At 39.1% G+C, this 22545-nt stretch overlaps 2 protein-coding genes across 7 annotated transcripts in view; both read right to left on the minus strand.

The window, feature by feature from the left end:
• The window catches only part of VWA3A (von Willebrand factor A domain containing 3A), a 50757-nt gene extending 45393 nt beyond the window's left edge, over positions 1-5364 (minus strand). The window contains exons 1-3 of one of the 4 annotated variants that reach the window (XM_037815000.1): positions 5216-5364; positions 868-955; positions 406-529 (exon numbers count right to left, since the gene is read on the minus strand). In XM_037815000.1, coding sequence (XP_037670928.1) covers positions 406-529; positions 868-929 — 186 coding nt within the window. In that variant the 5' untranslated portion in view covers positions 930-955; positions 5216-5364. Of the gene's footprint in view, positions 1-405; positions 530-867; positions 956-3927; positions 4030-4763; positions 4793-5215 lie in introns of those variants that run through there. The other 3 variants (XM_037814997.1, XM_037814999.1, XM_037814998.1) reach the window with 3 other exon arrangements.
• Positions 5365-8873: 3509 nt separating this feature from the next.
• Positions 8874-22545, minus strand: part of MOSMO (modulator of smoothened) — a 112915-nt gene continuing 99243 nt past the window's right edge. The window contains exons 2-3 of one of the 3 annotated variants that reach the window (XM_037813557.1): positions 21150-21362; positions 8874-9965 (exon numbers count right to left, since the gene is read on the minus strand). In XM_037813557.1, the coding sequence (XP_037669485.1) occupies positions 9931-9965; positions 21150-21362 (248 nt within the window). In that variant the 3' untranslated portion in view covers positions 8874-9930. Of the gene's footprint in view, positions 9966-15602; positions 16383-17364; positions 18858-21149; positions 21363-22545 lie in introns of those variants that run through there. The other 2 variants (XM_037813554.1, XM_037813556.1) reach the window with 2 other exon arrangements.

The following is a 22545-nucleotide window of genomic DNA, read 5'->3' on the forward strand; positions in this document are numbered from 1 at the left end:
TATTCTAGAGATTGAGTCTCCCACCATAACCCCTTTGCTCCAACAGCACTCTTGAAACTGATTTCTGAATCTAGATTTTGGAGAATCCTAAAAGCAAAACATATCTTGGGAAGGGAGGCTTTAAAAATTAAATTCTTTAGACTTTAGGCTATGTTAACATTGACAGTCTTCACATGCTCCTGAATATTTAACAGTGTAGTCAGGAAGGCTGGACAATTTCTATCAACAGCATAGAGATTCTCCAGTCATTTCTAATGACAGGGAATTAGAGATGAATGCTTAACTAATCCTTTTCAGTCCTGGGATCCTTTGGGAAGAAAGAAATACTCAGAGTGAAACCCACTCTGCAGTCCCTGACTGTGATTTGTAAGCACTGTTCCTCAGGTAATGTAATATGGTTTTTACCAGTAAGTCCTGTGTCTGGTTAATGTGTGTAACCAGTAATCCATTGTCTGGATTTTGTTCAAGTCCACTGACATCCTTCTGGCTCCATTGCTTCTTTGGATTTCTGTCAGCATTTCTCCTCAGGCTACAAAACATAAAGTGGTTTGAATGATGGCCTGGCATTGGATATTGACTCCACATTGTCACTGTCTCCTCTCTTTCCCTTAGTCCCTAAAGTGACTCTGGAAACATTTTTACTTCTGTGCAGTAACTGGGAAGGATTCCTGTGGAGTCCTGATAAAATGTGGACCCCAAGTTTATGAGAACTGTATTATATTGTTCTGATAGTTAGGTAACTAAAGCCCTCGGGAAGATGGATAATGCCATGGCCATTTAACCAGTCTCACTTCAGGGCAGGTATTTCCCTTCAACTCCCAGGAGCAAAATATTTTTTTCCTTTGCAGCCTCAAAGAAGGTGCTTACCAATGATTTTCCAGAAACGTATTATCTTGAGCATGGAAAACTTGTCCAGTTTGTGTAGCCATTATAAAAACAGCCAATGCTTATTTTCCTAGGGAGGAAAAGAATACCAGAAAAACAGAAGGATAAATGCAGCATGCAGACAACAGCTTTGTGGGGTTATCAATGTTCAGTCCAACTAATTCATTCATTCAATAAATACTCATTAAACACCTACTAGGTAGCAGGCATTGGGCTAGGTGCTGAGGATACAATGCTGAACAAGATGACAAGGGATTCTCAACCTTGGCACTTTTGACACCTTGGACTGGGTAATTGTTTCTTGTCGGGGGTTGTCCAGTGCACTGTAGGATGTTTAGCAGCATCCCTGGCCTCTACTCACTAGATGCCAGCAGGCCACTCCCTTCCAGTTGGGACAACCAAAAATGTCGCCAAACATTGCCAAATGACCTCTGGGTGGCAAAATCATAGACATTGTCCTTGTCCTTACATTCTTGAGGGGGAGATTGAAATTAAAAATATTAAAAAATTAAATAATTACAAATTGTGTTAGGTGTTGTGAAGGAAATAAACAGGATGATATGATAAAGAGTAATCATTGGGAAGGTGGTCAGGGAAAGTGACTTTTGAACTTACACCTTCTTGAAGGAGCTGGCCCTGTGTGGCAAGACCATAGGGATTTCAAGGAGGGGGGAAGGGGAGAGGGCAAATATTGAGTCGTGGTTGAGTTCTTGTTGAGTTCTTTTTGAGAACTGCATCTGCACTCAAAGGGCAAGTCCCCACAGCCTGCTGGTCCCAGCTTATTGAATCAATGGTAGACATATATCCAAGAAGGATCAGATTCTCTCTCTGGGAATTTGGAATTAAGAGCTGTGGAGCACCATGTGCATTCTGAAACTGGAAAAGACTGTCTTCAGAGAAAAGTGGAGGAAAGTGGTTATCTTCTTTTCATTGTTCTTTTGCCTAGAGAGAAGAACCACAATTCACCTATTTACATGAGTCAAAAACCTAGCAATGGTTCTTGCCCTCTCACTGCCCATATCCTGGCTTCCTCCTTCCTCTCTTTCAGCTCTTCTTCCGCCTCCTTTGCAGAGTCATCCTCTTCTACCTGCACATTACAGGTTATTGTTCCTCGAGGCTAAATTGTTCATGCTCTTCTCCTGTCACTTTCTACTCTCTTCCTAGGCAATCTTACCCAAGGCCATGATTTCAACTGCCATCCTTACATCAATGACTCCTAATTGTATATCAAAAATCCAGACCTCTCACTCTGACTCTAGACCTGTGCTTCACAGACACTAGATTATTTCCACTTGGAGCACCTCAGCTCAATGTGTCTACAACTGAACTCATGATATTCCCTACAGATCTGTTCCCTTTTCATGTTCTCTAGCTTAGAGAGAGCCTCCATCGCTCTACTTATAGAAATCTACAACTCGCTCCCCACAGCCAATCCAGTACCTAATCTTGTCAATTTTACCTTTCCTTGAAGCTCTCTACTTACCTCTGTTGCCACTGACATTTCCCTTAGCCCAGGCCACCACGATCTCTGTATAAACTGCCGCAGTAGCCCCTAACTGGCCTCCCTGCATTCTCTCGGTCCCTCCATCCAATCTGTTCTGTTCTCACTGAAACCACAGTGATTTTTTTAAAACACAGATCCAATGTCATGCTTCCTCTTCTCCTTTCTGCTTAAAACTCTTCAAAGTCTTCCCTTTATTTCTAGGATGAAGATGAAGATCTTTAGGATGGTATTTGAGGACCCACATGGTCTGGAAGCTTCCCACCTACCTCTCCAGCTTTCCTACTTCATCACTGCCCTCCTCCCCTGCTGTGTTCCACCACCACCTCCTTTCAGTCCTGGAAAGCCAAGCAATTCCTTTAATCACAGGGCTTTTTTCATGTGCTGCTGTCTCTGCTCTGGAACATTCTCCTTCCTTCTACCCACTTTACTCATCCTTGACATTTCAGTTCAAATACCACTTGCTACAGGAAGTCTTCTCCAGCATTCTACTGTCTCAGTTTCTTTTGTGTTATATAAACTTTCATAGAAAGTTCATAGAACTCCTTTCTTTCAGAGCTCTTATCTTAATTTGGAATGATATATTCACTTGTGATTTTTTAAAAAATTGATGTGTCTTTCCTATCAGACTGTAAGCTACCTGAGAGCACGGGCTGGCAGACACTCAAATATTTAGTGGAGAGGAGATGAAGTGAGAGAAGGAGGTTAAGAAATTGCCTGGGTTCTTGAATTTCCAGTTACTAATTCCAGGCACTTGTGAGAATTTACTTCATTTTCTTCTCTTGGGTCCCATGAGAGATCTCATTCCTTATAAGTTCCCCACCTCTTTGCTTAAGCTAGCTCATTTACTGTCACTTGCAACCTATATATATATATATATATATATATATATATATATATAGAGAGAGAGAGAGAGAGAGAGAGAGAGAGAGAGAGAGCTAGAGAGAGAGATAGAGAGAGGCAGCAAGTGGAAAACATTCCAAATGAAATTACAGCTTGAACATTAATTTATAATGTGTTCTTATGAAATCATTGAATTAAATGACCTAATGATGGTTCAGCAACTTGCTTTTCTCTTTTGAGTCTTTCATCTTACATTCAGAGGATGCTTTGTTTTCTGGGAAGCACCAAGATAATGTGGCAATGTCTCAAAAAATGGGCTTTACATCAGTCAGCTTTGCTGGGAGACTTTGCTAGCAGGGACTGTTGAAATAGAAATCTCTCAGGAACACTGGAAGCTCCACAGTGTCAGATTCCCACTTTTCAGTGAGTGATCAGCAGCATTAAATGAATTCAGGGGTCTGCACCATTAGTTCTGGGGTGACTTGTGTGAGTTGATGGAGGAAGGGCTGGGCTGCATAAAACTAACCAAGTACTGTGGTATATGCTAGAAAGAGCACTGGGCCTTTGGATGCCTCATCTGCAAAATGGAAGGGGGTAATAGTAACTGCCCTGCCTACTTCAAATCCATTAAGAGGAGCACATCGAGAATGTAAAAGTGCTTTATAAAATAAAAAGTAACATACAGACATGTAGAATACCTTAAAAATATGCTGCATCTTTAAGCACTTCAGCCAATGACACTTTAGGAATCACTCATTCAATGGATGTTTATAGAGTGCCTACTGGGTACCAGAAAGAGCTGGAGCTGGGGAGTTAGAGATGAACAGGATATAGAACAGGATATAGGATATAGACCTCACCTTTTGGGCTTTGCTCACTGTTGATTAACACTTCTACCTCATTAGAGAAGTCTGCTTTGAGTACCCCATCTCAACAGAACCCCCTCCACCCTACTTTATTTTCTCCATAACTTGTTTCACCATCTGATGTTCTACATATTTACTTATTTATTGTCTGCCCCCCCTCCCAAACACAATAGATATCAGATCCATGAGGGCAGAGACTTAGTTATGTTCACGGCTATAACCTCTTTGCATAAAACAGCCTAGAACATAGGAGCTACCCAATTATTCAACATTTGTTGAATAAATGCTCTCAGGGCAAGTCCTGCATTTAAGCAAAGGCAGCCCCATCACACCTGGGGAGTGGCTGGAGGAAGGGGAGATAAAGTACAACTAGTCTTTGGGAGACGGCGTCTTGGTCAAAGGGAGAGAGAGAGCCCTGATTCCTGCATAAAAGTAAACTTTTAATTTGCTGTTTATCCAGGATGAACATGTTTACCCAGGATAAAACCATCCCAGGTTTTGCATTTTTAACTGCAAAATAACCTCCAGTCTTGCCCCCATCCAATCCACTCTCCATTTTGCTGCCAGAATGATTTTTCTGATAGGCAGTTGTTCATATTGCTACCTGTTTACAACTACACCATGGCTCCTTGGTGCCCCACGATACATTCAAGTGTAAACATGCTTACCTTTCCGCCTCCTCTCTCATCCTTGTCTTCTCCCTGGCAACCTCTATTTACACACACCATACTATTTAATACTTCCATACCTTTGCTCAAGTTGTACCTGCTTCTAGGAACACTCTCTTAGCCCCTTTTGTCTGCCGGAGTCTTTCCTGAACTCTTTCACTGCTCCTGATCCCCATGTGGGAAACTGTTGCTTCCTACGGAAGTTCTATTGCTCTGTCCTCACTGTCTCCTACCCAGTTGCCATGGTCTGTTTTCCAGCCAGCTCCATTACTTCCTTCTCCTGTCGTACCCTGAGCACCTAGCACGATGACTGGTATTCAGGGAGGAGATGCTTAAGACCCCACACACCCAAATATCCCTTAGACTTCTGTCTCCACCCAGAGCTTAGAATCTGGGCCTCTCCCACCCTCTATCTTACCACCCCTGTCACCCCTTGTGATGCTCACCCTCACCTGCATTTTTCCCCTCATTTCTCCATCTTTGGGAGAAGGGCTCCTGGTCACCTTGGGGGCCCCTCCTCTTCTGGTTCCCACTTCTAGTTCCTCCAAGCTCTTCTAAGCAACTCAACAGTGAAGCCGGCTCTGCAGGGAAGTGTTAGCTCGTCTCCAAGGTAACAGACTGCACCACTGCAGCTTGGAGCAGGGAAAGGGAAAAAGCTTCCTTAGGCCAGGGAAGCAGTTACCACTTTGCTGCTAATAACAATTCCTCCCTGGTCACTCTGCCTTACTCCGCCCCCACAAAAGCCTAGAAGCCAGATTTGGACCTCTCTTCTATTTTTAGTGCTTCTGGGTCAGCAGAGAACTATGGTTTAGACCAGGAGAGCTCTGAGGGCTGGTGAACTCCTGTGACTGGAACTGAGGAAAGGTATTAGAGAGCCTGCGACGTATGTGAAGGGCGGTAACCTCCCCTTCCTCCTCAGGATCTGTGAGTTCCCCCAAACACACTCCTTGGGAGAGGTTGGGCAGCCCCACCCAAACCTGGCTGGGACAGCAGCAGGCAGTGACCTCTTAGCATCTGAGAGAGATCATCTTCTGCAGTGGTTCCCAAACTCAGGTGCTGAGAAAATACATGTAACACTTCTACCTGGGGCATTCTGATTCAGAACTGTGGTAAAGTGTGGAAATAAGAATTTTTTTAACAATGGCACCAGGTGATTATGATGTAACAGTCCTTGGCCCATAGTTGGGGATCTCTGCAGCCCCTTCTTTTATAGAGTTCAAGGGAGACAAATTAATGTACCTAGCACCAACTAGCTTATAAATGCCTAAGGGATCTGCACTTAGTTTTTCCTATCTAGGTAGTTTTTCAAATCACTGTCTTCACTTTTCGAACCCCTCATTGTATAATTTAGAACACGTGCTACTTACAGTAGTTATCATATGGTAGAGAACCCCTTCAGATGTTGACCCAGCAGTGGCTCCTGTAGGATGGGTTAGAAACAACAAAACCCCTCAAAATACAAACTGCTTACCTACCACAGTCACTCTGGGTAGCAGTCACAGCTGAGAGCAGGATGTGTGAATCCAGGACATTCAGCATCTGGTCACCACCAACGAAGAGGCCCAGAAAGAGGTAAGGAAGTCACGAGGCTGAGAGCAACCAATGGCTACTTTGTGAACAAGAGGTGAGGACTCATGTGCCCACCTTGCCAGAAATTCTAGGTGGAAGGGGCTGGTTGGGCTTGAGCCACCATATTTGAAGATACAGGAGCTCCAGGCAAGTAGTCTGCCACCCTCACCCATGCTTGGTGGATACATAGGTTTTCAAAATTTTACGGGAAGTAAAACCCAACATGGTATAATCTTTGTTATGACTATCTTCTACTTAACTTTACATGACACATACATTCTGGAAGTATTTATTCCAGATGGATAAAGCAGAGTAAGAATTTCAGGCTGTATGACCAGCCAAGAGGAAAGCTACCTGTGGGTACCATCGTTCTCAGCTGCCCTCAGAGTATCGCTCATGAATGGTTCCATGCCAGGCATCCGGGACCTGATCAGGGTCAACTCACCTCTGGTGTTTATTTTGGAGCTCTCACCTGGTCCCATTACCCAGGAGTATGAGGGGGATATATTTTTTAGAAACTAATTTGTTTCTTGCCTTGTTTATTTCTTCCCCTCATTTCAAGCCATTAGTAGGTGCTTTGTTGGATTGAGAAACCAATAGATTTTTCTGTCTTTTGTAAAAGCCTAAGCTAACGGAAAGATTAAAGTGAGAAGCCAAAGCAGGGAGAGGTGAGGGATGTGCCAAGAGGAAAGTGGGTGTGTGTCAAGATTCTTTCCATTAAACGAGACAGAAACCCAACTCAAATTGGCTGAAGGAAAACAGGGAATTGATTTGCTCATGTAACAGAAAAACCTAGTGATAGTTACTGGCTTCAGGTGTGGCTTGATCCAAAGATTAAAATTATGTCCACAGAAATCTGTCTCTGTTTCTCAGCTTCCTTTCTTCTGTAGAAAGATGGCTTCATTCTTTTGCAGGCTCTTCCTGTGTACACCAGCAGCAAAGCTTCTCGAAAACCACACAGTGTAGCAAACCTAAAGGAAGAACACCTCTTTCCCAGAAGTTCCAACAAAGTCCCAGGATTGGTTTGGTCACATGCTCATTTCTGGATCAATTAAATAGGACTCAGAATGGCTAGGTCTGGCTTCTGCATCTGGTTCTGGAGCCAGAGGGTAGAATCAGCCCAGCAGAAACACATGGCACAAGGGTGGAGAAGGAGCAGCTTTTCAAAGGAAAACTGAGTTATTTCTTACCAAAGAAAGGAACATGGGTGCTAGGCATACATGCCCCAGAGGGGGAAGTCTATTCTCCCAGACAAGCAGAGGTCAAGCAATCTGAGATCTGAAGATCTGCGAGAACAAGGACTTGCTTAGTGTTTGGTAGCAACATCTTGCTGAGATCCCAAGACCTAAGAGGAAAGGTCTTTGGTGTCCCAGGGGGAGTCCACAGGCATGTGGTTCCCAGCTTACCAATGTTGTTTACCATGCCCCAAGCATGGGATTTCTGGAAACATTAGAACTACCACATCATAGTTTTGTTTTGGAGCTGGGACAATTGATGTCTCAGCAGTAAGTGTAGTAGACAGGTGACAAATGACTGGAGGGGCCTTCTTAATGTTTCAGCCATGGAGGTCTGAATAATCCTGGGGTACCCCAATAACTGACAGATTTCCACTGACATGGTATAAAGGGACTTGGAGTAAGATCCGAGTTGATATTTTAAGACAGTGCTATTTGGGGTGGTGGGAGGGGGAGGAGCCTGTTTGGGAAAAATTTCCTGGGTGCTCAAATCTCTAAAGGATCCCAACAAAATCAATGCGTGACTTTCACCAATCAAGGAAGTTAGCACTACAAAATAGCACCTACCAAGAGCAAAGGCTTGACAATGAGAGGGGAATGATGGAAGATTTGTCAAACAGGAAGTGGGAGGTTTTTCTTTTTATTTCCTTTCAACAAAGCAGATAATATTCACAAGTTGTTCCTAAATAGGAACTCCCTTTTATAGTTGTTTGCATTCCATGTCCAGAAAAAGCAAACCATAGATTTAGCTGTTCATGTTCTAGCCAAATCATGCAACTTGGACCAGCTATTTTTGTTTCCTTTAAACTAGCCAAACTGATAATTTAGGACAGCAAGAGGAGTCCCAGATTTGAAGCCAGGGAACCTAGGTTGGAAACCCAGATTCATCCATTGCTAATTATAGAGACTTGGGTGAAGTGTTCCCCCTTTTTATCCTTAATTTTCTAGTATATAAAATTCCACATCCTGCCTTACAGGAAGGGGATTTAGGAAGATGACTTGTGGAAAAGTCCATAACATAAGGAATTTAATGCTAGTTTCTTTGTCCAAACACTTATTTTATGTTACTATTTCTTAACCACGATACTTTAAAAAATATGAACTGCCTTCACAGCATAGTTGATATGCTTCAGTCAGAAAGTCAGGCTATTATGATATTTGGGAAGTTTCTGTTATCTAAAGCCTAAGTTCATAGCAGCATTATTTTTAATAGCAAAAACCTGTAAACAACCTAATGTACATCGACACGGGAAGAGGTAGATATATACATCAAATGGAATACTATGCAGCCATTAAAAATGAGGAAGATCTATATTTATTGACACAGAAAGACATTCATCACAGATTAGGTTAAAAAAGAAAGTAGCTGGAAATGTATTTAACATATATATGGTGTAAAGACACTAAAAAAATGTCTGGAAGAATACCCACCAAACTGTTATTGGCGGTCTTATCAGGAAGGTAGATTGTGGGAGAGGGGATTTCAATTCTCTGTAGTCCTGTTTATTTATTTTATTTTTAATTTTACAACAGGCATGTGTTACTGTAAAAACAAACAAACAAACAAACAAAAAAAACCCCATTCATCCCAGTTTAGGATCATAGTAACTTCCTTCTCCACAATAGCACTTAGGACAAGAAAAAGTTGTTGAGGACCCTGAAGGTGGAAATGAGGGAGAATATTGGAGTGGCATGTGGGGGTGGGAGGGTGGGGTGGTGGGATGTGGAGCTAGGATTGCAACAATTCCATCTTGTTACTCATTAACTACTTTAGTAAAGTATACAGTATATGAGGTGGTCAAAAGCTTTTTTGGATAAGTGGATTAATTTTTCTTCCCTAGAGCAATTTATTATGGATAATGGAAAGGATTTTCTTTGATTGGTTCTTCAACTGCATTTGCTGCAGGGAACAAAGGAATGTAAAAGAATGAGTTTTTTTTTTTTCATTTAAGAAAACACTTGAATTGTCTTAGATGACCAATATTAAATATTTAAACAAAATAAGAAAGAGGGCAAGAATCAGGGCATGGCATTTGTTTTGCTGACTTGCCCAGACAGACATAAATGGGGATTGATTTAATAGTGACCAAAAGTATTGACAATATTTACTAAAGTGACACAAAACAGCCAGTTGGGGATATCTAAAATGAGAACAAATCCTCGAATCCATTTCTTTAAGCAGAAATAATTAACTCCATCTTGACAGAACCAAGTTCTTGCAAAACATACCAAATGTATGGCTTCAAGACAGCAGACAACACACATGCTTTGATGAAGCTTCCAGAAAATCCTCTCAGGAGCAGCGGGGTGCCTGCATCATCCTGGTCCTCCTTGTAAAATATCAATGTTAGAGCACTATGAGTTCAGTAGTAAAGGATCTTGAGTCCACCGGGAAATCCTAAGGAGGTCAATGAAGCTGACATTATTCAGTTAAATACTTAAAAATAGTGACCACCCTGATCTAGCTGATCCAGGCAATCTGCCTTCAGGAGGAATTTCACTAAACCCGTCCTTGCTGATAGACAAGTAGGTCTTTCAGATGTCCAAGAGATATGGTCCATAATTTTTCTTTATAACCTAGCCCCAGATTTAATTATGATAATTCAACTGAATGTGTAAAACCATTGTGCCAGGTCTCCGGGGAGAACAATATGAGCAAATCATATTCTTTGTATTCAAAAAGTTTATAATACAGTTTTAGAGAAGAGTTTAATAATAGTAGCAGCAACTAACATTTGAATGCCTACCATTGCCTGCACTTTCCATGCTTTCCATTATTTAAATCAACAATAACTCTGATTTAAATAAATCGTAGGTGGGTACTACGATTAGCCTCATTCCAGGGATGAGTAAACCAAGGTTCACAGAGGTTAAGTGATCACACAGCTAGAAATGTGCACTTGTGATCTGAATCTAGGCAGATTAATCCTTCTAGCAACACATTCTGTAACAGAGGTATAAGCAAAAGAGAGAAACAAAGCAGAAAAGATTAAATAGATATCAAATGTGGGAGGGATTAGGGAAAACTGCATGGAGGAGGAAGTTCAGAAACAGCCAAAGAAGGGAGGAGTTTGTAGTGAGAGAACAGCGAATAGACCAGTTTGTCAGTGAAAAATGGAGAGTGGCAGGAAATGAAGTAAGATTGGAGAGACAGCCTGAAGTCAGATCCCAGAGGGTTCTGAATGCTATGCTAAAGGAATCTGGATTTAATTCTCTAGGCAGTGGGAACAACAGAAACTTGAATAAGGAAGATGACTTACTTTAGTTGTTAGGAAGATTATTTTAGCAGAATTGATTTGGATGGATTGTAGTAGATAAAGATTAGATGAAGGAGAACTGGTTTAGATGGTTACAGAGTATGAACAATCGTGCTAGGTTCAAGGCCCATTTGTCAGGACATTCTCTTCTATGTTGGGTGCTCTGCTGAAACCCAGTCAATAAGCCTTTCTGAAGCCTTTATTTTTTTCATCTGGAAAATGGAAACATTGTACATACTCTTTTAGATTCTGTGCTCTCTAAAATTTTATGGATCATATGGAAAATCTCATCTTGAATCTTAATCTTGGTGGTCTTATTTACACTGTGACTGGAACTGGAGCTGATTTGTAGAAACCTCAAATGTGCCTGTAAGTATCATTCCAGTGGTTTTTTTCCTGCTAAGAACCAAAACTCCAAAAACTAATATAAAATTATGTTTTCTATCTTTAATACCATCTATAAATAACTTACTTGTTGTGGTTGTATAAATGTGACCAGAAGAATTGACTTTGCCTAAAAGAAACTTACAGTCCTCTAGTCTTGGTGTTCATCCTATGAAGCAATCTTCTCATCCAGTGGCTACAACAGAGTTGATGGAAGACTAAGTCAAATAAGATATTTTCAAACTCATGCTATTGTTTTTAAAGACCCTCTGTTGCCTTTTCTTATGGTATTAGCAAAGAGAAGGAAAAGGTGGGTTTTTTTCCTTCCTTAGACATTCAGTATGAGTCTATTATTACAATTTCCAATGGACCTATGTATTCATTAATGTTTACAGAAAAGTACACTTCAAAGATCTTTAACCTGTGCTATAAAATGGATTAAGGGTTGGATGGTAGGAAGACAGGGTGACCAACTTGTCCCAGTTTGCCAGGAACTTTCCCAGTTTTAGCACTGAAAGGTCAGCGTCCTGGGAAATCTCCAGTCTCGGGCAAACTGTGATGGTTGGTCACCCATGAATTTGCCCTTAAGGCCCAGAACCCAAGAATGTCCAAATCCTACTGTGTCCTAGTCCCTCAACCCTGCACAAGGCTCCTGAAGAGGCCACATAAAGAAGAAACCACAGCAAAAGGTAAACAGTGTCGCTTCATTATTAGGCTGGGCTAATCCTGACACCCCCTTAGAGAGCTACAGTAAAACTGTGATGGAGCACATGGGCTAGTTTAAAGACCAAGGGCCTCTACATAGCAACTTCATACCCAAACTACTCTCTTAAGATCTCATAATAATAGTATTACTATTATTATTATTACTACTAATAAATCTTAGGATGTAAGATCTTTTGACCTGCAGTAAAGGAGAAACAGAAGACTGAAGCAAAGATGAAAGGGCTTAGGTATATGAACAAGAAAGAAGAAAAAGGTGGCTGGCAGAGGAGGGAGTCACATGTATGTGGTGTTTTATTGCTGAGAGACTCTTCTTAATGGTAAACATGGGCTGATTCATGACCTAGAGTATCAACGACACTTCTCTAGGGGTGAGCTAGGAGTGGCAGTGGTATAAGGGAGGGGAGAGCTCCCTCCCCCACAACCAGCCTGCACAGTGCAAACACCACCACCAATCTAAGAGGCACAGAAGTGTCACCGTGTGAATATGTGAAACCTCTATAAGAAACCAATTTTTAAAACCAGATCTTATTTTAAAGTAATAGAAGCCTTTTTAGTTTCTTTAGTAGACAATTTATTTTGATAAACTTGCTCAATAACAAAAATACAAGTGAAGAAAATTATGTTCATTTATACAGTTTGTATTAACAATTTGTTTTGAAACTATTAATTGAAAAAATGTTATAACCAATTAGAAAACAATTCTTAATAAAGGGGATAATATACAGACCTTGATCACAAACTTTAAAATCTCTTGAGGTGAAACAATGAGTAAGTCCTGTGTTGGGAGGGAATCCTACCTACACAGACTATTTTCTTCCTTCATATATTTTTATCCTTCAAAAATTTTCTGAAAGACAGCTTCTGTTTAATTGTAAATGTAAATTTAATTTTTTAAAGGAGATCAAAATGGGTTGATACAACAGTTACTACAATCAGAGTAACTCGTGACTAGTAGTCTTTTAATAAAGACAAAATAAATGCAACATGTTCCTCCCAGGAAACCCATGATGCAAAATAATAGCTAAGAGGATATCCAAAGTTAGTGTCCAATACTTTTTCAGGGCCTTTCCTCTAAATCAGTAGATTGTTTGTCACCAGGACTATTTATTATTATTTAAGTTAAGAGATTAAAGAGTGAATTCACAGAACATCAAGTAGGGATATCAAAGCTTTAGGCAAAAAGGTAAAAACCAATTAAGTGTTTTGGTCATCTAGAATATTAAAAAGAAAAAAAAAGAGCCGTCCTTCAAAAATAAAACAAACGAAACAGAAAATAGGTCTATAAGAAGTGGAAGAGTCAGAAAAAATTACGTACACACATTAACAACATAGAACATGGATTACCTTTGGAAAGAATCATACTGAAACGTTTGCTTTTAATGAATTGAATTTTTCACGTTTACAGGTGTTTAGGCATGTTCAATAGGAGCTTCCAAAAATCTCAAACTAATTAAATCCTGTGCAAATAAAACCTATAGTTTTCAGCAGATTTTACAGTGATGTTCTTAGGTATGAGAAGAATGCACACACTCTAAAAACAATGTAACAGACAAAAGTTTGACAAATGATTGCACCATAAAATAGTGTTTTATATACAGTTTACAAGATATGATTTCCTGCTATAAATTAATACTGCACTATATAGTACTTAATATAGTGACCTTTTTAAAAGCAACTGATGACAGTTGTCTATCTTTTCACTTACAGGATTTATAGACTTTTATAAGAATGAGTCCATTTCAATGTTTGGTTTGGAAGAATACAAATATTTGACTTCACATAACACTTGATGGGACAGTTTTAATCCTGGGTTACAGTGCTGACTGGTTAGAGGGAATTTTCCCCTATCAGCCATTCATGAACCCAAGAAAATGATGAGATTAAGGACAATTTAATGGATTAGGTAATTGATACACATAAAACCTTAAATTTTGCAGTCTTGTATGCAATACCACTGTAAGTGAAAGACGTAAACAGTGGGGAAATTCTTAGCAGCTGAGAAACTCTCTCTCCCCATGCTCATGATCCAGTTAAAAATATTTTGAGAAACTATTTACAATAAAATTCATCTTTCAGAAGAGAAAAGCTCTTGGTCATATCATAAATTAATTTGAATCATACTTTGCTAACACTTTATCTCAGTGGTATAATGGTGACAACTAATGCTTTCCTTCAAAGTGCTCCATTAATTGAGGACCCATCAAATCACAATGGGAACTGCCAATTCCAAATTTACAGAAAACATGTCCTGTGGTATTCTTAGAACTGACCAGACATCATAATACTTGGGGAAAAATAGTCTCCCTCAGACATTCCCTAAAGTTTTCTTTTTCCCTGGGAAGGGAAAGTGTGACATTCCTCCAGACATTCTGTAGTCCACCTCTTACCCTTGACTGCCTAAGTGAGCTGAAACACTGGTGTTTTCGTTCATAATAAAATACTGCTGAATGTCAAACAGACCAGTGCCAAACACCTCCGGCTCCTCCACTTGACACTATGAACATCTGAGGAGGTAGCCCCATTGCTGAAGTAATTATTCCAAAATTTATCATCTGGCTTCTTAAGAAACAGTTGATTCATTTCTGCTTGTGTGGTGCATGGGCTACAGCGGACTCTCTTCTCATAGGGACATTTTGGGTTGCCATTTCACCATAAAGAAGGAAAACTTAGCTTCATTGCCACGGAAGATGCTCCTGCCCTACATTTCAAACAGGAGATTATTTCTATAGTGTTCATTTGGAAAAACAACTAAGCATTGACATAGAGGCATGGAAATGTGAAGAGAAATATGGTATTCTAACACGATTTCTGGGTTCAAGGTTAATTGCAATGCTTCTTTTAGGAAAAAAACTTAAAGCTGTCAGTTTAGTACACTTTAAAGTAAATGCAAAGATGTTAGTTTTAGCAAAGAGGGCATATAGCATATAAAGAAAATACTGTATTGCTCAGGTTTTTGGTAAATGGGATGTGTTAAAAATGCGTACAGATAAAAAGAACACAAGACTGAATTTTTATGGCAGAATAAAATTAGTGTTGTAAATAGCCAAAATATTGTGAATTGATATTTACTAGTGAACTCTGTATCTGTGTATTGTGTGCTTGAACATATAAAATGCATTATTAATATAACAGACTGAGCCAGTAGAAAAGAGAACCTCTGTACAACAGACAACAGTCGCTAATAATTTAAATAGTGTCAGATTCCCCAAATTATAAGGTTTGAACTTTAAAGTTATGACATGATCTTACCTTCTGTTATTGTATACAAATAAATTAACCCTACAAAGAATTTAGCTTAACTTAAAATTGCACCTAGACAGGTATGGGATTATTTGTACCTATTACAAAAACCTGTTAAAACCAAGGGCTGCTACAAAGAATGAGGTAAACTGAAGACTCTCTCCACTATGCAGCCTTCAGAGAAATGGCTTTTTTTTCTATTTGAGTTCTAGGTTTGCACACCACAGTGTTTTGCTAGCAAAGTATTCAGAGTTCTCTTCCAGGAACTGTTTGCATGTGTGTGTACATAAATTTACACACGCATACGCACACACATATATACACACTGTATACTGCATCAGCAAAATATATATATTATATATATTTATATAAATATAAGGAAGATTTCCCCCACCCACCCACCACAAACAATGTTTCTTAGTGTTTGATTTTTTTTTTTTTTTGTACACAGAGAATAGGGAATTTCAGAATTTTTACATATACTTTAGCAAACAAGTTTTGATCTATTGGCTTCTTGGTGCAGTAATGCAATGGTGATCTGGTGCCATTATCAGGGAGCTATGAACACTAATTTCTTAGGAAGTGAGGCCAGCCCCACTTGAACTTCTCTTGCATCCCTCTGGTCCACCAAGATTCATAAATACTTAAGACTTTTTTTCCTCAAATGAATCATTAGACGTTAAAAACGCAACAACAGAGTCACAAAGGGCCACATGCTTTTCAGTATAAAGCATTCTCCTTCACTAGGTTGCTATCACAGTGCAGACCTGACTGCCTGAATGTGCTCAGGAGATTTAGTCAATATTGTCTGTATTTGGTTAAGGAAAAGGCTATCCTCACTTTTTAAAATCCAAAGTGCATAGTGAGAACAAATCAAAGCATTTTTCTTTTCAACATCACTTGCATCTAAGCATCTTCTATGAGAGGATTGCTCAGATGCCTTGCCTTTGTCCTCCAACCCTCCAAAAATTTTTTTTTAAAAAATTAAAAAATAAAAGCAGAGTCAAGCAATTACGACATTCATCAGCCCGGTAAACAAACTTTGCCAGCAAATAGAAGTCCTACTATTGTAAAGAAAATTGATAAGACAAAAAGTACATATGATGACCCAACTACTGTGTTGTTGGGTAATTTATAAGGTTGACCTCCGACTTCATTGATGTAAAATCCTATTGGAAATATTAGGGCGGCCATACAGAAAAGGATCACTGTAAAACAAACCAAAACACAACATTAGTCACATGGTTTGGTGATTTAAAAAAAAACAAACAAGAAAAATTTGGCACAAAGGAGGTTTATAAGAAAGGTTGTGGGTTTATAACATGGTCAAACTTGTTAAAATATGGACCATTTGACAAAAGGCTTGCATATATTATAGATCAAATTATCTCCAGAAGTTTAGCAGTTAAATATAGTAAAAGACTTTATTATATAAGGACAATTTTGAACAGCAGCATGAAGAAAGGCCTTCAACAAATCTACCGGTACTCAGCTATACTATTCCTGACCACTCAGAATAGTGATGTAAGGGCACCAGTTACAGTCAGATAGTGGCCAAGTTCTGACTCTACTACTCACTAGCTGTGCAATCTTAGGCAGGCCTCTGTTCTCTTCTGAAAATGGGGAAAATACTAGAAGGATAAACAAAATAATATCAAGTCTGGGGCACAGTGCTAGGTTAAGAGTAAGAGTTCAATAAATGATGCCTATTATATTATTATCATAGCCATTATTTTGCCAATTTTCTACTCCTCTCAGTTAATGTTAGTTAGAAGGAACTGGAGAAAAGGCACATACAAATGGAAGTGCCATTTATTGTTTTCTGACTCATAGTCAGCCAGTGGGAAGGGCCTAAGACTTCTGGGATAATTAGTAAATTGTCAATAACAATATTCTGAAAACATAAATCTCTCCCAGGTTTCTGAATAAACACAGGTTAAAGTTGTGTGTGTGTGTGTGTGTGTGTGTGTGTGTGTGTGTGTGTGGTGGGGGGGTAGGTAGGGAAACTTTCTTTGAATTTTGTATATAATCAACAGTGAAATATATTATTGCTAAAATGCTTCTAGAAAGATATCAGAAAACCCTATGTCTGGGTAGAAGTAATTCCACAGTCCAATGTTTTAGCAAAGAGTATGATCCCATGCTACCAGAAGGGAAAAAAAAAAAAAAAAAAGGAAAGCTCTTCTTAGCAAACAAAAATTATGTGCAGATAGCATAGCTTTTCCAAGAAAATATTTTATGCTTTTTGAAAGCATATTGGCCAAATATTCAGAGTCCTTCAAATTTCTTTGGAGGCAGAAACATTTCTTCAGTTTGATGGGAAGTGAGACCTAGGTTACCACAGCCAATGTATATGAAGATTTGAAACTTTCCGTTATTACACGAATTAGAAACCTTTTCCAAATTAAAAGGTTTAATATTCCTGAGAATATTCCTGAGAATATTGATAAATATATCGTGACATATTTCTCTAATTTTTTTGCATTACTCAATCAAAACTTACATGAGAATCTTTTTGTATATATGTTGTGTTTCGCAGGGGACGGTGTGTGTGACTGAGACTGTGGAACTGTGGCCTGTGATATTTGGGGTTTGCTCTCTAGCTACTTGTTGAATTGCAGTCAGAGGGTTGTTGCTTCTGTGTGTTTGTGTTGTGTCTACAATAAAAAAAATATGATTAAAGGTAAAAAAATTACTATTTAAAACAAACAAGCTTATATGAGAGCCCCACCAGTTAGGAATCCTTTCTTGGAAAGAATAGCTCCAGCAATGTATTAAAAAGTAGCATATTTTCTTAAGCAATACACCAGCTTAAGAAACACATTGGCATGCTTGTTTGCTTTACACCACTTATGTAGATTATTTTATATTATGCAGAATCTGTCTCATTTTGGACCAACTACTACACTAAATAATATTACATAAGTGAACCTGGATTCTTTCAGATACCTACTGTAGAATAAATGAAAACTTCAGGCCTTAAGTTTTAGAGCTTTTGATCTTTTTGTTGCATAGTCAGCAATAAATAATTTAGTGCTGCCAATGCCCACTTATTAGTGTTGTCACTAATTTCTAATGGTTTTTATGGCTTAAGATAGTTTGGTAAATAAAGCAAAACCACAATCTAAGTACTAATAACACACAAACTAATAAAAAGCAATAGCCAAGGTCACTGTTTTAAAAACAGAACTTTCTCTGCAATGTGACTAATCTAATTTTAAGGAGTCCTAAAAAGTTTTGAAAAAAAATTTTAGATATTAAAATTACTCATTCTGTCAACTGATGTGCCAACTTTATTTCTATCCTTCCCTATTTGCTACTGTGAAATAAAAATCTATCCTTTATAATGGAATAATTGTTTTGCAACAATATTTAAAGTAGGATTTTTATTTTACAAAGGTTAAACATTTTCCAAATTGGTTAGGAAAAACTTAATCAAATTTTAAGGAAGCTATAAACTCTTATCCAGGGGAGCAGATTTAATGTAGGCGAATGAGTTTTCCTTTTAAGCTATTGAGAACTGTGAAGGTGCTTTAGATCTTAACACAATTATTAATGTTGATAATATCTATCAGCCCTTGGAGGTTAAGTTCCGAGTCCTAAATACAATGATAAGAGACATAACTTCATTTTCTCCACGGTACAGATTTCTTGGCGGTACAAGTCAGAAATCAGGTGCACTGCTAGAAAAGAAAGTAATCAGGGTGGTAAAGGAAAGGAGACAGGTCAGACTAGAGAAAATGACACATCTTTGTTTCCCTTGCCCCCAAGGCTGGCCCCATCATCTGCATCTCTTCTCTGAGAGACATTTCCCCACTGTGCGCACCCACCAGGAAATGCTATCCTCACATCCATGAGGAAACACTGTGTAACCACAATAGAAATACGTGTACAATATGGATCAAGTACATTTTCAAGGGCTGAATAGAAACGCTAGGGGGAGCCCCATCCCTCTGAGGACTGCCACCCCAGGACAACAAGTCTGATAACAAAAACAATGTATTTAAGGAAGCTAAGGAGAAAGCTCTATGTGTACTTACAGGAAATTAACTCCCATTTATATTGCTATGTTAAAAAAGCAAGGTGCAGAATAGCGTGAAAAAACTTTATGTAGATATATATTTATAAAACACATACGTATACATACATACATATTTCTATGCATAGAACACCTCTGGTAAAAACCCTAGAAACGAGTAACAATGGATGCCTCAAGGAAAGGGATGGCTGGGTGGTAGGGCCTCAAATGAGACTTACTTTTTACTTGGTTATTACTCTTTCACAGGTTTTGAATTATGTTTCATATGCACACATTAGCATTTTGAAAAATTAAATTATTTAACTAAAAAATAAAGGAAAAACATGTTGTATTGGGGGTAAAAACATAAATCATCTCTGTTGAAGAGATGTGAAAAACAAATAAGACAACCTTAGTTCTTTCCCTTTATTTGGTCATCAGAATCAAATGCATTCCAAATTTCAACTAAATCCAGAAACTAAATCCTTCTTCTCTGATTTTATTTTACTCCTTAAAGAGTGACTCCTATCTGGATAAAATGGCTGCATCTGAGTGTAATATATAAAAGTCATCCTCTCTTCAGATACTCTGTCACTAGCCTTTGATTTAGCAGTAATATCTCTATGAGGGTCTCCTGACCCTACTCTCCAGAAAAGAGAGACCTTGGAGGGCCTATCTGAAAGGGTAAAACATCACCAGGGTAAAACATCTGAAAGGGTAAACATCACCAACTTGTTTCAGGCTATTTAGTAAGAGTGGAGAAGCTATTTTTATGTCAGAAGCATATGGTCTAAAATTTAAAATTGAGTGCCTTATGCACTGTAGGATGTTGAACAGCATCCCTGTCCTCAGACCAAAAATATAAATAAATAAATAAATAGAGCAAGAAGCATATACATTAAATAGGAAGTTTTACAGAGAGAAAGGGAAAAACAGGCTCTGAGGGCCTTTTAACATTAACAGGGATACATGGGATTATCTCTTACCCCTGTGAAACTAGTTTTAAATGAAGGTATCAAGTGAAACTTATACAAAACTGAGGATGATTTTAAGGCACTGAATCAGAAGTTAAATCCCATAATATTTTGCATAGGCATTGTCAAACTCTGTTCCTTTAAAACAGGTTTCCTCAACAATGGCACTTTAGCTATTTGGGGCCAGATGATTCTTTATTGTGGGGGGAGCGTCTTATGCACTGTAGGATTTTGAACAGCATCCCTGTCCTCCACCTGCTAGAAGCCAATAGCATCCCCCTAGTTGTGACCATCAAAAATGTTTCCAGACATTCTCAAATGCCCCCTAGGGGACAAAATTGCTTTTGAGAGAAAGATGCAAAAAAGCAGAAATACGGAAATATCTTTTCTTGTGCATCTTTGTTTCTTTTGTTTAACTTGGGACAAGCTTTTGATGTTCTGAAATTAAAGCAATTTTGAAAAGTACAAGAGTACGGTACTGTAAATATATCACATCCCTGGGCATAGCTTAATGGAGAAAGAAATGCTGGTAAAAAATTATTAAACGACCAAACGTGTTCATTTGCAATGGTCAAGTAGAAACTCAAAATGATGATTAAAAAGCCAATCACCACCTTCATCCAATTTCTATTTTTGTTGTATTTTCTTCTACATTTATCTTTATTGGATAGAAAACACCAATATCTTCAAGAAGAGGAAAAGACTCAGGATAGTTATAGCTCTGAGTCACACTATCACAATGTGAACAAAACTAATATTCACTAAATAGCATTTCATACAAGAGGTGATTAAGATTTTAGATGTCCTGGTCTTGTGGAGAGAGTTTGGAAGAACTGGTAGGGGCTGCGTAGAGTCTATCTCATGGCCATACACAACTGGTGTTTGCATGATTATGGAGTCTTTATTATTGATTCTTGGTTATCCTCACAAATTTACCAGTGCGTGTGCCTTCTAGACAAATTTGGTAAGCACAGGGTACTTACTTCCAGTGAATGCTATCCATCGAGCATATTTTGTAGCTTCTCTTCGCCAGTGGGAAGCCACCAGCAAACCACATGTGACAGTCAATGAAATGATACCCATGATGATAAAAAACAGAGTGGTGACCCACTCTGGGGGAAGCCGGGGAGGGATGCATGTCCGGTCTCGTCCATGGATAGTTTGACACTGTCGCACAAGGCCCACAGTGAGCGCTCCTGGGGAGAGCAAAAGGTGGGAATGCTTTAGTGGGTTTGGCATACCTAGGGAATATTCCCCACTATCACCCTTACCAGTCCTTAAAACTTATTTCTCTCTGCACAGGTCATTCAAACACTTAATTCCACTGAGTTCTACTCTTCAGCATGCTGCTGCAGTTCACAATGGAGTAATACTGGGCTTAATACACAAAGCACACTTTTTAAAAAACCTCACATAAGCCACAGTGAAAGGCAGCTCATTCAGTTGTTCATTAAACACTTTTTTTTAATTTTTTAATTAAATTCAGTTTTATTGAGATATATTCACATACTATACAATCATCTATGGTGTACAATCAACTGTTCACATTACCATCATATAATTATGCATTCATCACCCCAATCTATTTTTGAACATTTTCCTTACACTAGAAAGAATCAGAATCAGAATAAGAAATAAAAGTGAAAATGAACACTCAAATCATCTCCACCATCCCACCCTATTTTTCATTTAGTTTTGGTCCCCATTTTTCTACTCATCCATCCATACACTGGATAAAGGGAGTGAGATCCACAAGGTTTTCACAATCACACTGTCACCCCTTGTAATCTACATTGTTATACAATCATCTTCAAGAGTCAAGGTTATTGGGTTGGAGTTTGATAGTTTCAGGTATTTACTTCTAGCTATTCCAACACATTAAAACCTAAAAAGTGTTATCTATATAGTGCTTAAGAGCATCCACCAGAGTGACCTCTCGACTCCATTTGAAATCTCTCAGCCACTGAAGCTTTATTTCGTTTCATTTCACATCCCCCTTTTGGTCAAGATGTTCTCAATCCCACGATGACGGGTTCAGATTCATCTCCGGGAGTCATCTCCTGTGTTGCCAGGGAGATTTACAACCCTGGGAGTCAGGTCCCACGTAGAGGGGAAGGCAGTGAATCACCTGCCGAGGTGGCTCAGTTAGAGAGAGAGAGGGCCACATGTGAGCAACAAAGAGGCACTCAGGGGGAGACTCAGGCACAATTATAAGCAGGTTTAGCCTCTCCTTTGCAGTAACAAGCATCATAAGGGCAAGCCCTAAGACAGAGGGCATACCAAGCCATCAGTCCTCAATGCTGTGAGAACATCAGCAACAATCCAGGTGAGGAAGTCCAACACCTCTGCATTTCCCCCCAGCTCCTCAGGGGCGCCCTG

Source organism: Choloepus didactylus, chromosome 21 (genome assembly GCF_015220235.1).
Source record: "Choloepus didactylus isolate mChoDid1 chromosome 21, mChoDid1.pri, whole genome shotgun sequence".
Lineage (NCBI taxonomy): Eukaryota > Metazoa > Chordata > Mammalia > Pilosa > Megalonychidae > Choloepus > Choloepus didactylus.